General features: G+C 48.6%; 1 protein-coding gene across 16 annotated transcripts; it reads right to left on the reverse strand.

Moving 5' to 3' along the window:
- Positions 1–1,408: 1,408 nt before the first annotated feature.
- Positions 1,409–19,134, reverse strand: LOC109781402 (uncharacterized). Of its 16 annotated transcripts, none has more exons than XM_073505234.1 (14): positions 18,003–18,488; positions 17,733–17,922; positions 17,500–17,644; positions 16,795–16,866; positions 15,035–15,238; positions 14,821–14,935; positions 14,344–14,389; positions 5,173–5,417; positions 2,655–5,070; positions 2,390–2,563; positions 2,190–2,300; positions 2,040–2,106; positions 1,824–1,925; positions 1,409–1,722 (listed from the first exon to the last, which is right to left on the reverse strand). In XM_073505234.1, the coding sequence occupies exons 9-14, from the start codon at positions 4,250–4,252 to the stop codon at positions 1,636–1,638; spliced, it is 2,139 nt and encodes a 712-aa protein (XP_073361335.1). In that variant the 5' UTR covers positions 4,253–5,070; positions 5,173–5,417; positions 14,344–14,389; positions 14,821–14,935; positions 15,035–15,238; positions 16,795–16,866; positions 17,500–17,644; positions 17,733–17,922; positions 18,003–18,488; the 3' UTR covers positions 1,409–1,635. The 16 variants fall into 16 exon arrangements, 10 of the variants coding, with proteins under 10 accessions (XP_073361335.1, XP_073361337.1, XP_073361338.1 ...); XM_073505236.1 differs by having other exon boundaries at positions 15,337–16,866; positions 18,003–18,376; XM_073505237.1 differs by having other exon boundaries at positions 17,495–17,644; positions 18,003–18,376.
- Positions 19,135–19,481: the final 347 nt, after the last annotated feature.

The following is a 19,481-nucleotide window of genomic DNA, read 5'->3' on the forward strand; positions in this document are numbered from 1 at the left end:
CGCTGCTTCGCACCTCTGAGGCAGTCGGCCACGGCGCTCCGACTCAGACACCACCGCGGTTTGCCAAACTGGACTTCGCCACTTATGACGGCACGGAGGACCCCCTCAACTGGCTCAACCAGTGCGAGCAGTTCTTTCGCGGGCAGCGCACCCTCGCCTCGGAGTGTACCTGGCTCGCCTCTTACCACCTCCGCGGCGCGGCACAGACCTAGTACTACGCTCTCGAGCAGGACGAGGGCAGCATGCCCCCTTGGGAGCGCTTCTGCGAGCTCTGCCTCCTTCGTTTTGGGCCACCGATCCACAGGAGCCGCCTGGCAGAGCTAGGCCGCCTTCCCTTCATCTCCATGGTTCAGGACTTCGCCGACCGTTTCCAGGCCATGGCATGCCTCGCGTCGGGCGTGACGGCACATCAGCGGGCCGACCTCTTCGTCGGTGGACTTCCGGATCACATCCGCGTGGACGTGGAGCTTCGGGGACCCCAGGATCTCCAGACGGCCATGTACTACGCCCGCGCGTTCGAGCGCCACGCGGTGGCCATCCAGCATGCATCACCGTCCCGGGCCGATGGGCCGCTACCCTGGCCGGATGTTCCCGCGTAGGGTCGGCCTGCACAGGCTTCCGCGGCACCCCTCACCGTGACCATGGCGCGCCCGTTCCGCCAGCTCACCTCGGTCGAGCTACTCGAGCGTCGCCGCCAAGGGTTGTGCTTCAACTGTGACGAGCCCTACACGCCCGGCCACGTCTGGACGCGACTCTTCTACCTGGAGGTTGCAGACTACATTGAGGAGGACGCCGTCACCACCGACCTGGCCGCCCCAGCTGTCACGAAGGTGTTTGACGCTGGTTGATCACCTCGAGGAGTTCAGCAAGTGCTTCCCCACCTTACAGCTCGAGGACGAGCTGTTTGTGCAGGTGGGGAGAAGTGTTATGACCGGCATATTAAGGGCTTAGCCCAGTGGGTTGTGGCCCAAATTATCTTATCGTTATTAGGGGCACTAGTAGGAAAAGGGGCTTTTACCCCGGTTCATAAGGGCCTTTAGTCCCGGTTCTGGAACCGGGACTAAAGGGTCGTTACTAATGCCCTAGCCCTTTAGTCCCGGTTCTTACACGAACCGGGACTAAAGGCCGTGCACGTGGCCGGTGCGGGGAGCCCAGGCAGGAGGGCCTTTGGTCCCGGTTGGTGCTTCCAACCGGGACCAATAGGCATCCACGCGTCAGCCCCTACCAGGAGCTGAGGTTTTTGTTTTTTTTGAAAGGGGGTGGTTTAGGGGTTTTGGGGGGTTAATTTAGGTGTTTCATATATTGTGTTAGCTAGCTAATTAATAGAGAGAAGTGTCCTCTCTTATCTCCGTGCTTTGTCGACGCTACGTACTATATACATATGGAGAGGAGTAGACACGCTAGCTAGTAATCAAATGAAGAAAACAGAAGATCGTCATGAACATATATATATGCATACAGAGAGAAGTGATATCGACCACCTCTCCTTCTCTGAGATATTGGTCGAACAACAAGTTCTCGTATATCTATCCGACACTACCGGCTACATATATACAATAATTATCTCTTACAATACAATCTCCTAATTATATTGTAGGAACACAGGGTCCACATAGTATTCTCCGTTTTCAGCGATCACGTGGTAAGGAAGAATGCCGCCAATTCCTCTTGAATTCCTCGCATATGATCTGGTGCTAGGAGTTGATCCCGCTTCCGAAAAATCTAATTTGAAGAAGGGGGTCAATACATATATATATGAATAAATGAAACTCAACACAAATGATGGTAATAAAATAAAATTGTGAATATTATTGCTTACGCACTTCATATTGTTCTTCAGTGTAGCCCCGCTCACAGGTATGGTAGCGGATGGACTCGCAAATGTAGTATCCACAGTAATTATTCCCGGGTTGCTGCCACAACCACTTTACAAGAAATAGAGGTCAATCAAACTGATAAGCAAGCATGCTAAATGGTATTGATCAAACTAGCGCTTGAATCACTAGGAGATGCGCGGAACATGCTACTATAGTACTTACTTTCGGGTGTCTAAATTGCAGCTGGTTCGGCAGTCCCGGGGCTTTTGAGGTGAATTTTCTCCAAACCCTGCCAGACAAAGAAAACAATTACTTGATATCAGGAAATGAACAAAGTTGCTGATATGGTGGATAATGATCGATTTAACTTACTTCTGGAGCATTTGAGTCATGTTCGCATAGTCCTGGGGATCTTTTCGTCTCAAGTCTAAGACGGTTACTACTCCCGGCTCAAGCTTAATCTCTAGGAGAATATAGTGGAAACTGCGCATACATGCATAAGTCATCAATTACATTACCATAACCTGGACTAATAAAGGGAAACCGAATATGCAGAAGACAGTAACACTCACTTGAAGTTGTAAGGAAAGAGTATTATATCTTTGTTTTGATTTATTACCAACGATTGTAGCAAGTTGGCCTCGATATCTTTGGCATGAAATTTAACCTGATAATCATCTATGAGATTTGTGTTAATGAACCGAATATCACCGATTTGTCTTTTCTTCAATTCGGCGATCTTCAATCTGCATAATATAGTGAGGATAAGTATAAATACATGCAATGAAAGAGCTGACCTATATAGAGAGACTTAATGACAGAAGTAGTACTACTTACAGACAGTAGCAAGTGATCGTTGTTTTATCGAGGGACTTTAGATTGTAAAACTGGAAGAAATCCTCAAATGGAACATTCAGCAGTTCAATTCCAACGAGGTCATGCTCCGATTTCACTCTCAGCGTTAAAGTACTCATCCCATCAGACTCTCTGCAGGTTTTCATGTACCAATCATGTAGTCTTCGCATCATCGTGCTTAGAGATTTGACATCTTTGACGAGAGGCTTCCCGTAATGGTATTTGTGTTCGTCCACCTCCATGATTTCATAATGTACATCGTCGGGCAGGTAATCTCCAAGATCGGTATAACCGGGCACCATACCCGGATCATTAGCGACGATGTCTTTTGACACCTTGAGCGGGGGGCACGATTGGTTCTCTTGTTCGCCGAGCTGGGCAATTTTTTTCCCAGCTCGTCGTTCTTTCATCCTTTTATCACTGACAGTACTTCCCGACCGCTCCGCTTCGGCATATGCCTTTGCAAGAACGCGCTCATAGTTGCCTTTTGGCGGAGACTTTGGTGGTTTTGTCAGGGCAGCCAGAGTGCGCTTTGTTTTCACCGGATCTACCTTCTCCTCCGGAGGTGGATGTTTCTTTGCTTTGACCCCTTCAAAGAAGTTCTTCACTTCGGCTCGCACGATCTTCGCGTTCTCCTCCTCGGTCCTCTCATATGGCAACTTCTCTGGAGTCTTCAGAGAAGGACCGAATCTGTATTGCCTCCCGCCTCTGGCAGCTGTACTGCTAGACGCCGGCAGAGCAGACGGAGCGGCTGCGGCTGTCTTCTTTCCTTGCTTACGAGGCGGAGGAGAAGGACTACGACGCGCCGGAGCAGCCGCAGCGGCGGGTCTCTTCCGCCCTTGCTGACGAGGCAGAGAAGGAGGAGGCTGGCTGCTCTGGCACGCCGGCGCTGGCAGAGAAGGAGGCGGAGTGCCGCCACGCGCCGGAGAAGGAGGCTGAGTGCCCTGATCACTCGCCGGAGGAGGAGGCGGAGGAGGAGGCGGAGTGCCCTTACTCGCCGGAGCCGTCCAGTTCGGAAGCTTGATGAGCTCCTTCCGCCATAGGCATGGAGTCTTCAGAGCTAAACCCAGCCGAGTCTCCCCTTCACCGGTAGGGTGGTCAAGCTGGAGGTCCTCAAATCCCTCTGTTATTTCATCCACCATCACCCTAGCATATCCTTCAGGAATCGGCCGACAGTGGTAGGTTGCGCCGGGTTCAGTAGGTAAAACAGAGCCAACAGCCGCCTTGACTTTCAAGTTCTGCCATTCCGCCATAAGGTGGCAATGTTGAGACTCCGTGATAGCATCCACGGGGTAGCTAGGAGTAGCCGCATGCTCCAGCTGAGGCAGCTCGGTGGAAGCCACGCTGCTTCTACGCTGAGATGGCGGTGTAGCTTCGGGGGCAGTTTCGGCATCTCTATTGTTGTCTCGTTCCTCTAGCACTTGAACCCTTTCGTGCAGACGCTGAATTTGGATATGCTCCACTTTTTTCCTCCTCTCCTGGGTTTTGTAACCGCCCGCGTCCGGAAAACCAGCCTTCCACAGAACGGAGCCTGGCGTGCCTCGTGTCCGTCCAGGGTGCTCAGGATTCCCGAGGGCCATTGTGAGCTCGTCGTTCTCTCTGTCTGGAACGAACGTCCCTTGCTGCGCTGCATCGATATAGTGCTGAATCTTCTTGACCGGTATTGCAAGTTGCTCGTCCGTCCAACGACACCTCCCTGTACAGGGTCCAAGGTTCCACCAGCCCCGAAGAACCAAGTCCGGCAACGGTCTGGCCAGTTCATTGTCTGTGGTTCGATCCCTTTATCAAGCAGATCCCTCTCAGACTCGGCCCACTTAGGCCGGGCTTTGAGGTAGCCACCTGACCCCGTGCGATGGTGAAGCTTCTTCTTCGCAGCATTCATCTTGTTTGTCGCTGACATCTTCTTACTCTTTTCCGATGTCTTGTGGGCCACATATGCGGTCCAGTGATCTCTGATCTTCTCATACCGGCCGATGAATTCAGGTGTCTCTTCTTTGTCGACAAACATTTTCAGCTCAATCTTCCACCTCCTGAATAGGTCTGCCATCTTCTTCAGAGCATGAGACTTGATTAATTGCTCTATAACTGGCTTCTCCGGATCCTCCTCTGGCGGTAGGGTGAAATTTGCCTTCAGCTCAGTCCAAAGATCATCTTTCTGCATATCATTGACATAAGACACCTCAGGGTCTTCCTTCTTAGGCTTACACCATTGGTGGATGCTGATCGGGATCTTGTCCCTAACTAGAACCCCGCACTGAGCAGCAAAAGCATCCTTTGTCCGGAGGGGTTCTATCGGTTGGCCGTCGCGCGCGATTGCTGTGATCTCAAACCTTTCATCCGAGCGCAACTTTCTCTTCGGGCCTCGTCTCTTTACCGCAGTTGTGCTCGATCTGGAGGGCTAGAAAAAAGAAGAAAGACGAGTGTTAATTAATATGTGTACATACCAAAACAATGAATGCATCAATTAGCTAGTCAGCACAGGCTTAACTAATATATTTACCTGGCCGGACTCTGTTCGGTCACCGGAGCCGTCACCACGGGCTCCTTCTTGCACCAGCATTGGGTCACCGGAGCCATCATAATCATGTCTTTCCTCCTCCACTCTTCGATCACCGCAGCCTGCTTCTTCACCCTGTTCTTCCAGACCATCATTGTCGTTAAGATACGACAAGATATCACCTCCGGCTAAGATTATGTCCCCCAACACATCTTCTGCTTGCTCATCTCGTCCGTGCTCCATTGTTTCTGCAAATATTACAACATGGCAATTATTACACAAACATGACAGCAGGTGGATATATTAGTGCAAACGTAGACCTAGCTTATTCCGGGTTTGGGGTGGGCTAGGCAACGCTTCAAGGGTAGGGGCGCGGCGGGAGGGGGTAGGAGACCGACATCGTTTTTTCTAGGGTTTGGGTGCCCTCGAGAGTTTTGGTCGAGCGAGAGGGCCGGGCGGTGCTCCCGTGGTATAAGTTATCACGGCCGAGAGGGGGTATACATATCGACCGTCCATCATGTCGAAGTTATCTGGGAGGGAGTTATATATATCGACAACGACGACATACATATATACACGGGAAAATAATGTTATCGGGGAGGGGGTATATATCGACCCCCCCCCCCACACGTGTTGAAGTTATCGGGAGGGGGTTTTATATCGACAACGACGACATACATACACAGGAAAATAATGTTATCGAGGAGGGGGTATATCGACCCCCCCCCCCTCGTGTTGAAGTTATCCCCCCTCGTGTTGAAGTTATCGGGAGGGGGTAATATCGACAACGACAACATACATACACGGGAAAATAATGTTATCGGGGAGGGGGTATATCGACCCCCCCCCACGTGTTGAAGTTATCAGGAGGGGGTTATATCGACAACGACGACATATATACACGGGAAAATAATGTTATCGGGGAGGGGGTATATCGACCCCCCCTCGTGTTGAAGTTATCCCCCCTCGTGTTGAAGTTATCGGGAGGGGTATATATCGACGACGACAGACCCGATAAAACATAAGAAAACGAAGAAGAAATAAAAAGAGGAGAGAAGAAGAAAGGAATAGAGGAGAGGATTGAAGAAAAAAAAAAGAAAAAAAAAAGAAGAAAAAAAAGAGGAGAAGAAGAAAGGAATAGAGGAGAAGAAGAAAAAATAGAATATCTTCTTCTCCTCTTCTTTTTCTTCTTTTTTCCTCTTCTTATTTATATCTCCTCTTCTTCCTCTCCTCTTCTTCTTTCTTTCCTCTTCTTATTTTCTTCTTTCCTATCCTTCTTTTTCTTCTTCTTCCCTTCCTAGCTAGATATATAAAACTTTTCTAAAATTGTAACTTTTGCATATATAAAACTTTTCTATGTGGATCATCATTTCTCATATATATCGAATATATATCCATTGTCATATATAAAAACTTTCTATATATGAACAAAAAACTTTCTATGAACAAAAAAACATTTTTGACATATATATTCATACATTTTGAACATCTACATACATACAAAAAAAATTTGTTCACATATACATTATAGCCACATACACATATACATCACATATGAACAAAAAAATTAAACTAATAAAAATAAAAAAACAGAGCCGGGGCGGCGGCTCTCACAGCGGGGGCGGCTAGGACGATGGCGATGGCGGGGGCGGGGGCAGCGAGGGCGCCGGCGCACGGGGCCGGGACGCGGCGGGGGCGCCGAGGGCGCCGGCGAGCATGCGCGGGCCGGGCAGGGGGGCTCGGGGCGCCGAGGCTGCGCGCGCAAGCAGGGGAGCACGAGGCGGGGCGGCGCGTGGGGGCAGGGCGACGGCGACGAGCACCGGGCGGCGACCCGTCGAGGCAAGGGCGCAGCGCGACGGCGATGAGGAGCGGGCGGCGACGGCGAGCACGGGCAGCCTGGCGGCGTCGGGGGCAACTGGCGAGGTATGTCGAAAATTTCCTAAGTGTGGACTTATATAGCAAAGCCTTTAGTCCCGGTTCGTGGCACCAACCGGGACTAAAGGTGGGCATTAGTCCCGGTTGGTGCCACCAACCGGGACCAAAGGCCTCTTTTCAGCAGCCCAAAGGGCGGGAAGCGGCGGCCTTTGATCCCGGTTGGTGGCACCAACCGGGACTAAAGGGGGGGCATTGGTCCCGGTTGGTGCCACCAACCGGGACCAAAGGCCTTGCGCTGCCCGCGGCCAAAAGTTTAGTCCCACCTCGCTAGTTGAGAGGGGCTCGGAGTGGTTTATAAGCTCCACTGCGGCTGCCCTCTCGAGCTCCTCTCAAATGCAGGCTTACGGGCCTAATGTCACACTGTGCTGTCTGTTGGCCTATTGGGCCTTCTGCGGGCCTGAATCCTGGCCCAGGTTGGGTTTCTAGTCGTATTCAGGCCGTGGTGGCCCAATAGGTGGCAGTTTTTTAAATTTTTTGCATTATTTATTTTCTTTTGTTTTTTGCTTTATTTTTTAATTCTTTTTGCTTTTAGGTCAGCAAAATTATAAACTGTCTGTTAGTGCCATTAGTTTTAGAAAACATATAAACTTTCTATTAGTGCCATTAGTTCTTTATGAAAATTCTTTTTGCTGTATTTAGTTTTTTATTTTCTTTTTTGCTATATTTATTTTGTTTTATTTCTACTTACAACAAAAAACTTATTTATTTTATTTTATTTTGTTTCTAATTACTTATTTATTTTACTTTATGATAATTCTTTCTGCTATTAAAGTTTCTATCAAAAAAAGTTCTTTATAAAAATTCTTTTTGCTTTTAATGATTAAAAATAAAAAAGAGGCGCAATGCGCGTTGATTTGCTTCAAGCCTTTCGAAATAGTGTAGACTGCACTGCACATAGCTCGATGCAGTCTACCTTATTCCTCAAGACTTGAAGCTAAGCAACGTGAGCATTGCGCCTCTTCTTCATCGTCTCTGCACTCAGGGCTTATAAACCGCTCCTAGTGCCTCTCAGCTAGCGAGGTGGGACTAAAAAACTGCTTAGCTAGTAAGAAACTCTAGTACCGGTTCGTGCCACGAACAGGTACTAAAGGTGCTCGTGGGGCCACAGCCTCATTAGTACCGGTTCGTGGCACCAACAGGGACCAAAGGGTGGAATTGGTCCCGGTTCATGCCACCAACCGGGACCAATGGCCTTGCACAGCGGCGTGGTGGTGAGTTTAGTCCCACCTCGCTAGCTAAGAGAGAGCCGCGCCTGTTTATAAGGTGCGGTGCGCCTGAGCTGTCGAGCTCCTCTCTAAAGCAGGCTTACGGGCCTAACCTCTCTGCACTCAGGGCTTATAAAGCATTTCAAATGAACTCTGAAAAGGTTGAAAGTTGGCATGGTATCATCATTTCATCCACATAGCATGTGCAAGAAAGTTGAGAGGGTTACGGCAAAAACTAGATGCACTTCTTGTACAAAACGGACAATGGTATCATACTCGTCTATTACAAAGTTGGCATGCTATCATCATAATAGTTGCGGGAGAAAGTCTTCACTTTTTCTTCGCTTGTGTCATTTGCTTATTGCGCCGTAACCATGGATAATCTTCATCGTTTATCAGGATGCTTGGGTCAGCCTTGACTTTGAAGGGAGGAATTTCATGAAACTTTTCATAATCTTCAGACATGTCTGTCTTGCCCTCCACTCCCACAATGTCCCTTTTTCCTGAAAGAACTATGTGCCGCTTTGGCTCATCGTATGATGTATTCGCTTCCTTATCTTTTCTTTTCCACGGTCTGGTAGACATGTCCTTCACATAGATAACCTGTGCCACATCATTGGCTAGGACGAACGGTTCGTCAGTGTACCCAAGATTGTTCAGATCCACTGTTGTTATTCCGTACTGTGGGTCTACCTGTACCCCGCCTCCTGACAGATTGACCCATTTGCACTTAAACGAAGGGACCTTAAAATCATGTCCGTAGTCAAGTTCCCATATGTCCATTATGTAACCATAATATGTGTCATTTCCCCTCTCGGTTGCTGCATCAAAGCGGACACCGCTGTTTTGGTTGGTGCTCTTTTGATCTTGGGCGATCGTGTAAAATGTATTCCCATTTATCTCGTATCCTTTGTAAGTCAATACAGTCGAAGATGGTCCCCTGGACAACGAGTACAACTCATCACAAACAGTGGTGTCACCTCTGAGACGTGTTTCCAACCAACTGCTGAAAGTCCTGATGTGTTCACATGTAATCCAGTCGTCACACTGCTCCGGGTGTTTGGAGCGCAGACTGTTCTTGTGTTCATCGACATACGGGGTCACCAAGGTAGAGTTCTGTAGAACTGTGTAGTGTGCTTCAGACCAAGAATATCCGTCCCTGCATATTATTGAGTTCCCCCCTCCAAGCGTGCCTTTTCCAGTCAGTCTCCCCTCATACCGCGATTTAGGGAGACCTATCTTCTTAAGGCCAGGAATGAAGTCAACACAAAACCCAATGACATCCACTGTTTGATGGCCCATGGAGATGCTTCCTTCTGGCCTAGCGCGGTTACGGACATATTTCTTTAGGACTCCCATGAACCTCTCAAAGGGGAACATATTGTGTAGAAATACGGGCCCCAGAATGACAATCTCGTCGACTAGATGAACTAGGACGTGCGTCATGAAATTGAAGAAGGATGGTGGGAACACCAGCTCGAAACTGACAAGACATTGCGCCACATCACTCCTTAGCCTTGGTATGATTTCTGGATCGATCACCTTCTGAGAGATTGCATTGAGGAATGCACATAGCTTCACAATGGCTAATCGGACGTTTTCCGGTAGAAGCCCCCTCAATGCAACCGGAAGCAGTTGCGTCATAATCACGTGGCAGTCATGAGACTTTAGGTTCTGGAACTTTTTCTCTGGCATATTTATTATTCCCTTTATATTCGACGAGAAGCCAGTCGGGACCTTCATACTGAGCAGGCATTCAAAGAAGATTTCTTTCTCTTCTTTCGTAAGAGCGTAGCTGGCAGGACCTTCATACTGCTTCGGAGGCATGCCGTCTTTTTCGTGCAAACGTTGCAGGTCCTCCCGTGCCTCAGGTGTATCTTTTGTCTTCCCATACACGCCCAAGAAGCCTAGCAGGTTCACGCAAAGGTTCTTCGTCACGTGCATCACGTCGATTGAAGAGCGGACCTCTAGCTCTTTCCAGTAGGGTAGGTCCCAAAATATAGATTTCTTCTTCCACATGGGTGCGTGTCCCTCAACGTCATTCGGAACAGCTAGTCCGCCGGGACCCTTTCCAAAGATTACGTGTAAATCATTGACCATAGCAAGTACGTGATCACCGGTACGCATGGCGGGCTTCTTCCGGTGATCTGCCTCGCCTTTGAAATGCTTGCCTTTCTTTCGACATTGATGGTTGGTCGGAAGAAATCAACGATGGCCCAGGTACACATTCTTCCTGCTTTTGTCCAGGTATATACTTTCAGTGTCATCTAAACAGTGCGTGCATGCGTGGTATCCCTTGTTTGTCTGTCCTGAAAGGTTACTGAGAGCGGGCCAATCGTTGATGGTTACAAACAGCAACGCGTGCAGGTTAAATTCCTCCTGTTTGTGCTCATCCCACGTACGTACACAGTTTCCATTCCACAGCTGTAAAAGTTCTTCAACTAATGGCCTTAGGTACACATCAATGTCGTTGCCGGGTTGCTTAGGGCCTTGGATGAGAACTGGCATCATAATGAACTTCCGCTTCATGCACATCCAAGGAGGAAGGTTATACATACATAGAGTCACGGGCCAGGTGTTGTGATTGCTGCTCTGCTCCCCGAAAGGATTAATGCCATCTGCGCTTAAACCACACCATACGTTCCTTGGGTCAGCTGCAAACTCAGCCCAGTACTTTCTCTTGATTTTTCTCCACTGCGACCCGTCAGCGGGTGCTCTCAACTTCCCGTCTTTCTTACGGTCCTCACTGTGCCATCGCATCAACTTGCCATGCTCTTCGTTTCTGAACAGACGTTTCAACCATGGTATTATAGGAGCATACCACATCACCTTCGCAGGAACCCTCTTCCTGGGGGGCTCGCCGTCAACATCACCAGGGTCATCTCGTCTGATCTTATACCGCAATGCACCGCATACCGGGCATGCATTCAGATCCTTGTACGCACCGCGGTAGAGGATGCAGTCAATAGGGCATGCATGTATCTTCTGCACCTCCAATCCTAGAGGGCATACGACCTTCTTTGCTGCGTATGTACTGTCGGGCAATTCGTTATCCTTTGGAAGCTTCTTCTTCAATATTTTCAATAGCTTCTCAAATCCTTTGTCAGGCACAGCATTCTCTGCCTTCCACTGCAGCAATTCCAGTACGGTACCGAGCTTTGTGTTGCCATCTTCGCAATTGGGGTACAACCCTTTTTTTTGATCCTCTAACATGCGATCGAACTTCAGCTTCTCCTTTTGACTTTCGCATTGCGTCCTTGCATCGACAATGACCCGGCGGAGATCATCATCATCGGGCACTGGTTCCTCTTCATCTTCAGCAGCTTCCCCCCTTGCAGCATCATTGGGCACATCGTCTGGTTCCTCTTGATCTTCAGCAGCTTCCCCCGTTGCAGCATCACCGTATTCAGGGGGCACATAGTTGTCATCGTCCTCTTCTTCTTCGCCGTCTTCCATCATAACCCCCATTTCTCCGTGCCTCGTCCAAACATTATAGTGTGGCATGAAACCCTTGTAAAGCAGGTGGGCATGAAGGATTTTCCGGTCAGAGTAAGACTTCGTATTCCCACATGTAGGGCATGGACAACACATAAAACCATTCTGCTTGTTTGCCTCAGCCATTTCGAGAAAATCATGCACGCCCTTAATGTACTCGGAGGTGTGTCTGTCACCGTACATCCATTGCCGGTTCATCTGCGTGCATTATATATAATTAAGTGTGTCAAAAACCATTACAGAACATCATGAATAGATAATTAAGTGACCAAATTAATAGAAGTTCATCATCACATTAGAACCAAAGTACATACATAGTTCTCATCTAACAACATATATATAGCTCTCCAGAGCATCTAATTAATTAAACCATACATTGAAACTATGTAAAACATTTCAATGCGAAAACAAATGCGATCATAATCGCAACCAAGGTAACAATTGATCCAACGGCATAATGATACCAAGCCTCGGTATGAATGGCATATTTTCTAATCTTTCTAATCTTCAAGCGCATTGCATCCATCTTGATCTTGTGATCATCGACGACATCCGCAACATGCAACTCCAATATCACCTTCTTCTCCTCAATTTTTTTTATTTTTTCCTTCAAGTAATTGTTTTCTTCTTCAACTAAATTTAACCTCTCGACAATAGGGTCGGTTAGAATTTCCGGTTCAACCACCTCCTAGATAAATAAAATCTATGTCACGCTGGTCGGTATATTTGTCATAAACGATAAATGAATCAAATAGTTATAAAAAGATAATATATACCACATCCGAATCATAGACAGGACGAGGGCCGACGGGGGCGGATACCAAAACCATCGCACTATGTAATAAGAAGGAATAAAATAGTAAGAAAATTAGACAAGTATCTATCTAAAGTAAGAATTTTTTTCTTTCAAAAAGAAGATAAGAACAAGAGATCGGCGCGGGCGGTCGACGGCGGTGAAGACGGGAATGGGACGTGACGGGCCGCTAAACCTAGACAAATCTCGAGGAAAATGGAGCTTTGAGGTCGAGCTTCGAGAGGACAAAGCTTAACTAGTGTGGCTCGGGCATTTCATCGAACACCTCATGTGCATAGGAGGTGAGCTAGAGCACCACAAAGCCCACCCCTCGCCGGCCAGAGAAAAACAGAGCACTGGAGTGCTCTGCTCGCGGGCGAGGGGTATATATAAGCACCTCATTGGTCCCGGTTCGTGGCATGAACCGGTACTAAATCCGGGCCTTCTGTCCCGGTTCATGCCAAGAACCGGGACAAATGGTTGTGGGCCAGGAGCGAGGACCATTAGTCCCGGTTCGTGGCTCGAACCGGGACAAATGGTTCCATACGAACCGGGACCAATGCCCACGAGGCCCCGGCCGGCCCCCTGGGCTCACGAACCGGGACGAATGCCCCCATGGGTCCCGGTTCGTGACTGAACCGGGGCTAATGTGAAAACTGCCCTGTGACCTATGCCTTGTTTTCTACTAGTGGGGCTTAGCCCAATTATCTTATCGTTATTAGGATGGTTTGCTTAGGAGTCAAGTAAACCTCTCTATATAAGGAGAGGAGATGTATCAATCTAATCAAGCAAGAAGCAATCATTATTTGCTCGGCTTCCCGAAGGGAGCCGGGAGACCTAACCCTAGCCGCCTCTTGCGCCGCCGCCGCCTCTTCTTCATCGCGCCACGGCGCCCCACCTTCGGCAGCCGCGATCGCATCTCCATCAACCCTCCCCCTTCCCGTACAACCTACGCCCTAGACCAGGTAGGATCCTAGCTCCTACCATTGGCGCTAAGAACTTGTCCGGCGATGAACTCCGATGATCTTTGGATGATGTACAATTTGTTTATGTGCATTTGGTTGTCCGTTTGATGCCGAATTCGTTGTGCATTGTTTGATCATATAGAATAGCTCTTACTTTGCATGCGTAGTATGAATATAGGTGTCGAGGGGAATTTGAGACGTGACCGGTCAGTGTCTGTGCAAGCGCCCGGTGCTTCCGCGGATGTTTGAGGGATAAGATTTGTCAAGTCCGACCGTATATGCTCTTACACAATCTATAAACTTGCAAAACAACATGCACAAGCAAACATAGCAGCTCCTGCTAGGGTAGGGTCCTACTGAGTGAAAGGATTGCACAGGGCTGACAAAAGCGATATGTAAGTATGTCTGGCTTGCCTGTATTTGTTCTGATGTAGGCTTATGGTTCGATGCCAGTAAGCGTTTGTGGGCGCAGGAGTGGCATGTGTGGATTTCAATCCAAAAGTTGGGAGTTGCGTCGAGCACGTTCATCTCAAGGATAACTAAATGGGGCCGATGTTTATATCACATATGTATTAATTAATATATGTATAACAACCAACAAAATTATGATACCAGAAAAATACTTGACGAGACAAATTTATGCATATGTTTTTCAAGTTTCCAACCTAAAGCCCTACCTTTTGTGTACCGTGAGAGAGTATTATACAGGAACAAAAATGAGAATATTAAACAATAGATACGGTTGATCGATACAACAAAATTATAAGCGATGATTACATACCTTGTAGCAAGTTACTTCTCGTCTGGAGCTCGCGGACAACCACTACCTGTTAATAAAAGTCCCAGTTAGTGCTCATTATGTTTCATAGGATTGAGGGGGGAATAGATGTATTTCATTTACGACCACAATGATCTACAGCTTGACATAAGGTAATCTCAGAGGAAAATAAAGGTTTGAGAAAATACAGGAAAAAAATTAAGAACACAAGGAAAATGAGAACGGATGAAACAAAAAGAAAAGGTACTCCAACAAACTTGCTCAATGACTCCATCGAAAGATAAAATTTCCGCCAAACTCGACCGGTAAATATCAATCTACATATTTTTTGAAGAGAAAATAAAAAGTAAATCATATAAAATTTGGATTAGATCCAACAAAGGATCCTTCTTCTATACAAGGATATATATTTATATACTTAATTAGCCATATTCAGAATTTCACAGAGACAACTTGTACCTACTACATGTGCACACTTACTTTAGAAATTAACAAAAAGGGCATCATATAGCTCGTTTGCGTCGACATTGATCCCACCGTGCAACCTCCTTCTTGTATTGCTCTCCCACCGCTACGGCGCCAAATTGTCATGACCCTATATTGCAAACGGGCAAGGACTGATTAGATTAAGGGGATCAAGGGGGGCATAAGATTAGAGCCAAAAAAAATAACGGTGGATGGGCATACAACTAACCCCTGGTTGTAGAGGCTCGAGGATGGATAGATAGATGTGTCAAGTCAGGCGCTGCTACCGATTATATGGCTACGAAAAGGGCAGCCATGCCAGCCATGCACCTTTGGCCGTCGGCAAAAGATGTTTCTCACCGGACGACGAGGGGAAACGGCACGGACCGCCATGAGCACCGCCGGCTACCATGGAGACGAGCTTCCCCCCTACCTGCATGTGGATCCAGAAGCATATAGTTAGAACATTACAGGTGATAATAGAACACCTTGAAGCGAGGGACAATCATCCAGGAAAACAAAATACTTCACCTAGCGATAGTTGCATGCTCTGCCGCCGGCGCGAGACACGGTCAATACTATGTAGGCGTGTGTGCGTCCGTGGAGAGGGAAGGGCGCGTGAAGAGCAGAGGGAGGGAGTCGACGCCGCGGAGGCGAGAAGGGCGGCCAGCCGTGCGGCGCGGTGCCATGGCCGCCGGCAGCAGACGAACGAGGTTGGGGCAAGGGATGAGAGGTTGAGCCAGATCTATTCTAGGATCCCAGGGCAGAGAGGGATGATATGTGTTGGGGGGAGGAGGCGGCGGTGCAGCCCATATGCGTGTCGACGCATGTACTACGAGAGGAGAGACGCCCTGACCGGCCAAGGTATTTTCGTTTCTTTTTTACGTGACAAAAAAGATACTACAGTATATGTGGTACAGTATGGTTTTATATTTATATTACTGTACTTTCCAAAACAAAGGAAAGGAATACGTCCACGGCACGCTGGCCCGCAGTCCGGCACGCACCACCACATCTCTTTGTGGAGACCGGCCAACAGGTGCGCAGAAAAAGAAAGGAGGAGACGCGGCCAACGAGGTCACATCGCAGGCCACACCATGCAGTCGGGTACTACGTCCAAGCTTATTTTTTGTATCTTCTCAATACAATTGCTCGTGGTGGGTGGGGACTAGTACCACTACAGCCTGGTGGACATAAATTACAGAGCACGATCTTCTGCGTAGCAAGCACTGCAGCCCTTGCTGCGGCGAGCATGCATGCAGCCCGGCAGCCCCTGTACCTCACCGACGAGGGGGAGAGATTGGACAAACACCGTACCGACGACGGGGGGTGATTCCACAAAGGAAAGGTAGGGGGCTTGAGGTGAGGCAACCAGAACAATGAGCGACCAAAACCGTTTTAAACCTCGTTAATCTTGTGTAATGGGTATGAGCTGTGACGACGAACACATCTCACTCACCAGCGTTTAAAACAACAACGGCGATGATCGGGGGGCTACAACGGAGAGATCACGTCGACTATATCTCAGACATGTGTCGTATCGTTCAATCTTGACGATGATAATGACGTCATGGAGTATGTACATGGTCATGGGCTCGATCAACATACGCAAACATGGTGGTGATGGCATATGTTGGATTCGTTCAATGATAATGATGATGAGGGTTCTCAAAAAGCTAGAGTCTCGGTCTCGGCAAGGCTCGGCATGGAGGTTGAACAAGGCAAGCCCAAGCCGAGTAGCCAAGCTCGGTGAGCCGTCTCGGTGAAGCTAGGGCCACTCAAGAAACTCACACCAACTAGTTCAGGAAAAATCAGCAGTCAAATATAAATATTGTCTTTAAAGTACAATTTTGATCACTGATTTGTGTTGTATATCTTGAAAGTGTTTCAATGGACAAATTTAAGCATATGTTTCGAAGTACCCAGCGAGAGAGCATAATACAAGAACAGGATAATAAGAATATTGTTAGATAGATTAACCAAACTTACCGACGATAACTGCACACCTTGTCGAAAGTCACTTCCCGTCTAGAGCTCACCGACAGGTGACAACCAAACTACCTATCAATGATGAAGAAAATCAAGTTAGTGCACCGAACCCAGCTGCTACACATCACCTCCGCCCGCTAAAGAGCATGTTGGTGCCTTAATCCAGTGAAGCCAAAGAAGATGATCAATTCCTACCATGTAAAATTCCTATACCTATTCGTGCGTCCAAAACAAACCAGTGGCCCTTTAAATCCTATATATAAGCATTTTCACTTGATTTTTAGAGATTCAGACATCCAAATCAAAGAACTGGAATCCTTACAAAATTTTCCTACGGATTATTTTGCAATACATTAGGTGAACTCTTTTTTGCCAATCCTATAAGATTCAAGAGTGCGAGTGCGTGACATTGCACTTTTGGTGTTCATGTGTTCTAGAAATTAATCCTGTGGGTCAAAGGAGCCACAAAGGTTCCATAATGGATCAAGAAATCATGATATACCTACGAGATTATCGTGAACAGGACACAATGAAACTGGCAGTCGAAAATAGTATTAAGACTATACTTACTTCTCCTGTCTCTAGAATACTGGTAAATCTCTTTTTTGGACGAGAAATTTAAATGAAGCAATATTACTTAGGATCTAGATGGAACGATCCTTCTTCTATAAAAATCAAATAAAGTCATATGTTTATTTACTTCACCATGGATATATCCTTTGTTCATCGACATATTTGATGCCACCGTGCTCGCGCTCTCCTTTGGGTATCTCTCTTCCACTGCTACGGTGGCATGGCAGAGAGGAGCAGCATGAACTCTAAATAGCAAGCGGGCTGCAGAGGATAAAATCTGATGAAAAATACAGAGCTGATTACTACGGAGTATAAAAGGGGGAATTAATTAAGGAAATCGTCTGATTAATTAGAGAGAAAATTACCGGTGGATGGGTATGCAATTAGCTCCTCGTCGCAGATGGATTTGTCGATCTCCAGAGCTAGGAAACACCATGCAAGCTTAGAGACCTACACGGCGCAGTCAGCTGGATGAAATATCCAAGCCGGCGATTGCATGCACTGCTGGCCGTTGGCGGAAGGTGCTCTTGGCCGCCAGGAAACGGCACGGAGCTCCTGTGAACACAAGCGCGGAGATGAGCGAGAATATACAGGTCAGGGTAGAAAAAACTTGTGATGGTTCGATGCAAGCATACGCGGATCGACGACGGCGCTCGATCTGCCGTCGGCGAGCGGCATGATTCCATGGACGCGTCTCGCGTGCATCAACTGCCGATTACAGAGGGGCGCCAGAAGGGCATGGGTAGCGGGTCGAGGCGAGAAGGGCGGCCGGACGAGCGGCGGGCGCGTCGCCATGGCCGCCGGCAGGAGGATGAACGAGGGTAGGGGATGAGGGAAGCCTGATCCAGATCCGCCTGTGTCAGGACGGAAAGATGGGGGAGGCGGCTCCTGGGCCTGGGGCAGAGCCCTCGGTCAATTCACAGGTAGGGTTAGCACCCGCGCGCACACATTGGTATTTTCCTCTCTCTCGAGTACGCTCGCGCGCGTTGGCCCCGCGCCACCACGCCTCTCCGTCCCCCGACACGTTGCGCCGAAGTAGACGAGGAGCGGGTGGCTGGGTGGGCACCCCGAGGTCACGTCGACGGCCACACCACGCGGTCGCGTCCAAACTTTGGTTTTGCACTGATTCGTAGAGGACAAACTTAATTTTGTACCGGTGGCGGGTGGGCAGCGGCGCCGGTAGATGCTGTCCGAACGAATGGCTGCCTTGCATCGCCCCCCGGTGCACAATTATCGACTGAAACCATTTTAAAATTAGTTAATTAATAATCTAATGGAAACGGATGTGAGCTCCGGCGACGATGAGGCCATCTCGCTCACCGGCCGTGAGAACAGCGACGACCAGGATTGGGGCTACAATGGAGAGCTCGTCATCTAGGGCATCGCGCCCAGGGCGACGACGAGCTCCCGGGCATGTGTCATCTCATTCAACATCGACGATGATCGTCGAGGATGTACATGACTCGACCAACGCGGCAAGCATGGTGGTGATGACATCTCCCCCACCCCTTGTCATTCCATGGCGTAGTCGTCGTGCGTGATCTCAAAAGGAGATGAATAGGAGAGGAGACAACCGACCTTGCCGAAGAGTACATCGGCGACCGGAGAAATGCCAAAGCTGAGTTGGCCAGCTTGGAGTCTACTTGTCGTCTTTAGTCCTCGGTTCCATCGTCCTCACCCCATGGTCATTGGCAACGAGAGAGAGGGGGAGGGGGAGGGGGAGGGAGAGGGAGAACGTGGACGTCGTGCCAACCCAAGTGGCCAAATCACCTAAACCGAGGGAGGATAAGTACGAAGAAGAGGGAGTACATACAAAACACATGGCACCATATACCACGACGACGCAAACACATGATCCGGTAATGACCACCACTTGCGGGCATTTCGTCGTTGTTTCTGGTTAGCATTTCGACTGTCGGCGGCTATGGCACCCACAACCATACACACAACAGGGGTGGGGGGAGGGTCGAGGCATGTCATAACAATGAATAAATGGACAGTGGCGTGTCCCGAACCAATATAAGTAGTGTGCATGGGTGGCGGCACCCGACGAGCTGCCAACGTCTAGAGACATGTACTCAAGCACCCCCCCCCCCCTCCCCCACCGTATGCGT

Source organism: Aegilops tauschii, chromosome 7 (assembly GCF_002575655.3).
Source record: "Aegilops tauschii subsp. strangulata cultivar AL8/78 chromosome 7, Aet v6.0, whole genome shotgun sequence".
Taxonomy (NCBI): domain Eukaryota; kingdom Viridiplantae; phylum Streptophyta; class Magnoliopsida; order Poales; family Poaceae; genus Aegilops; species Aegilops tauschii.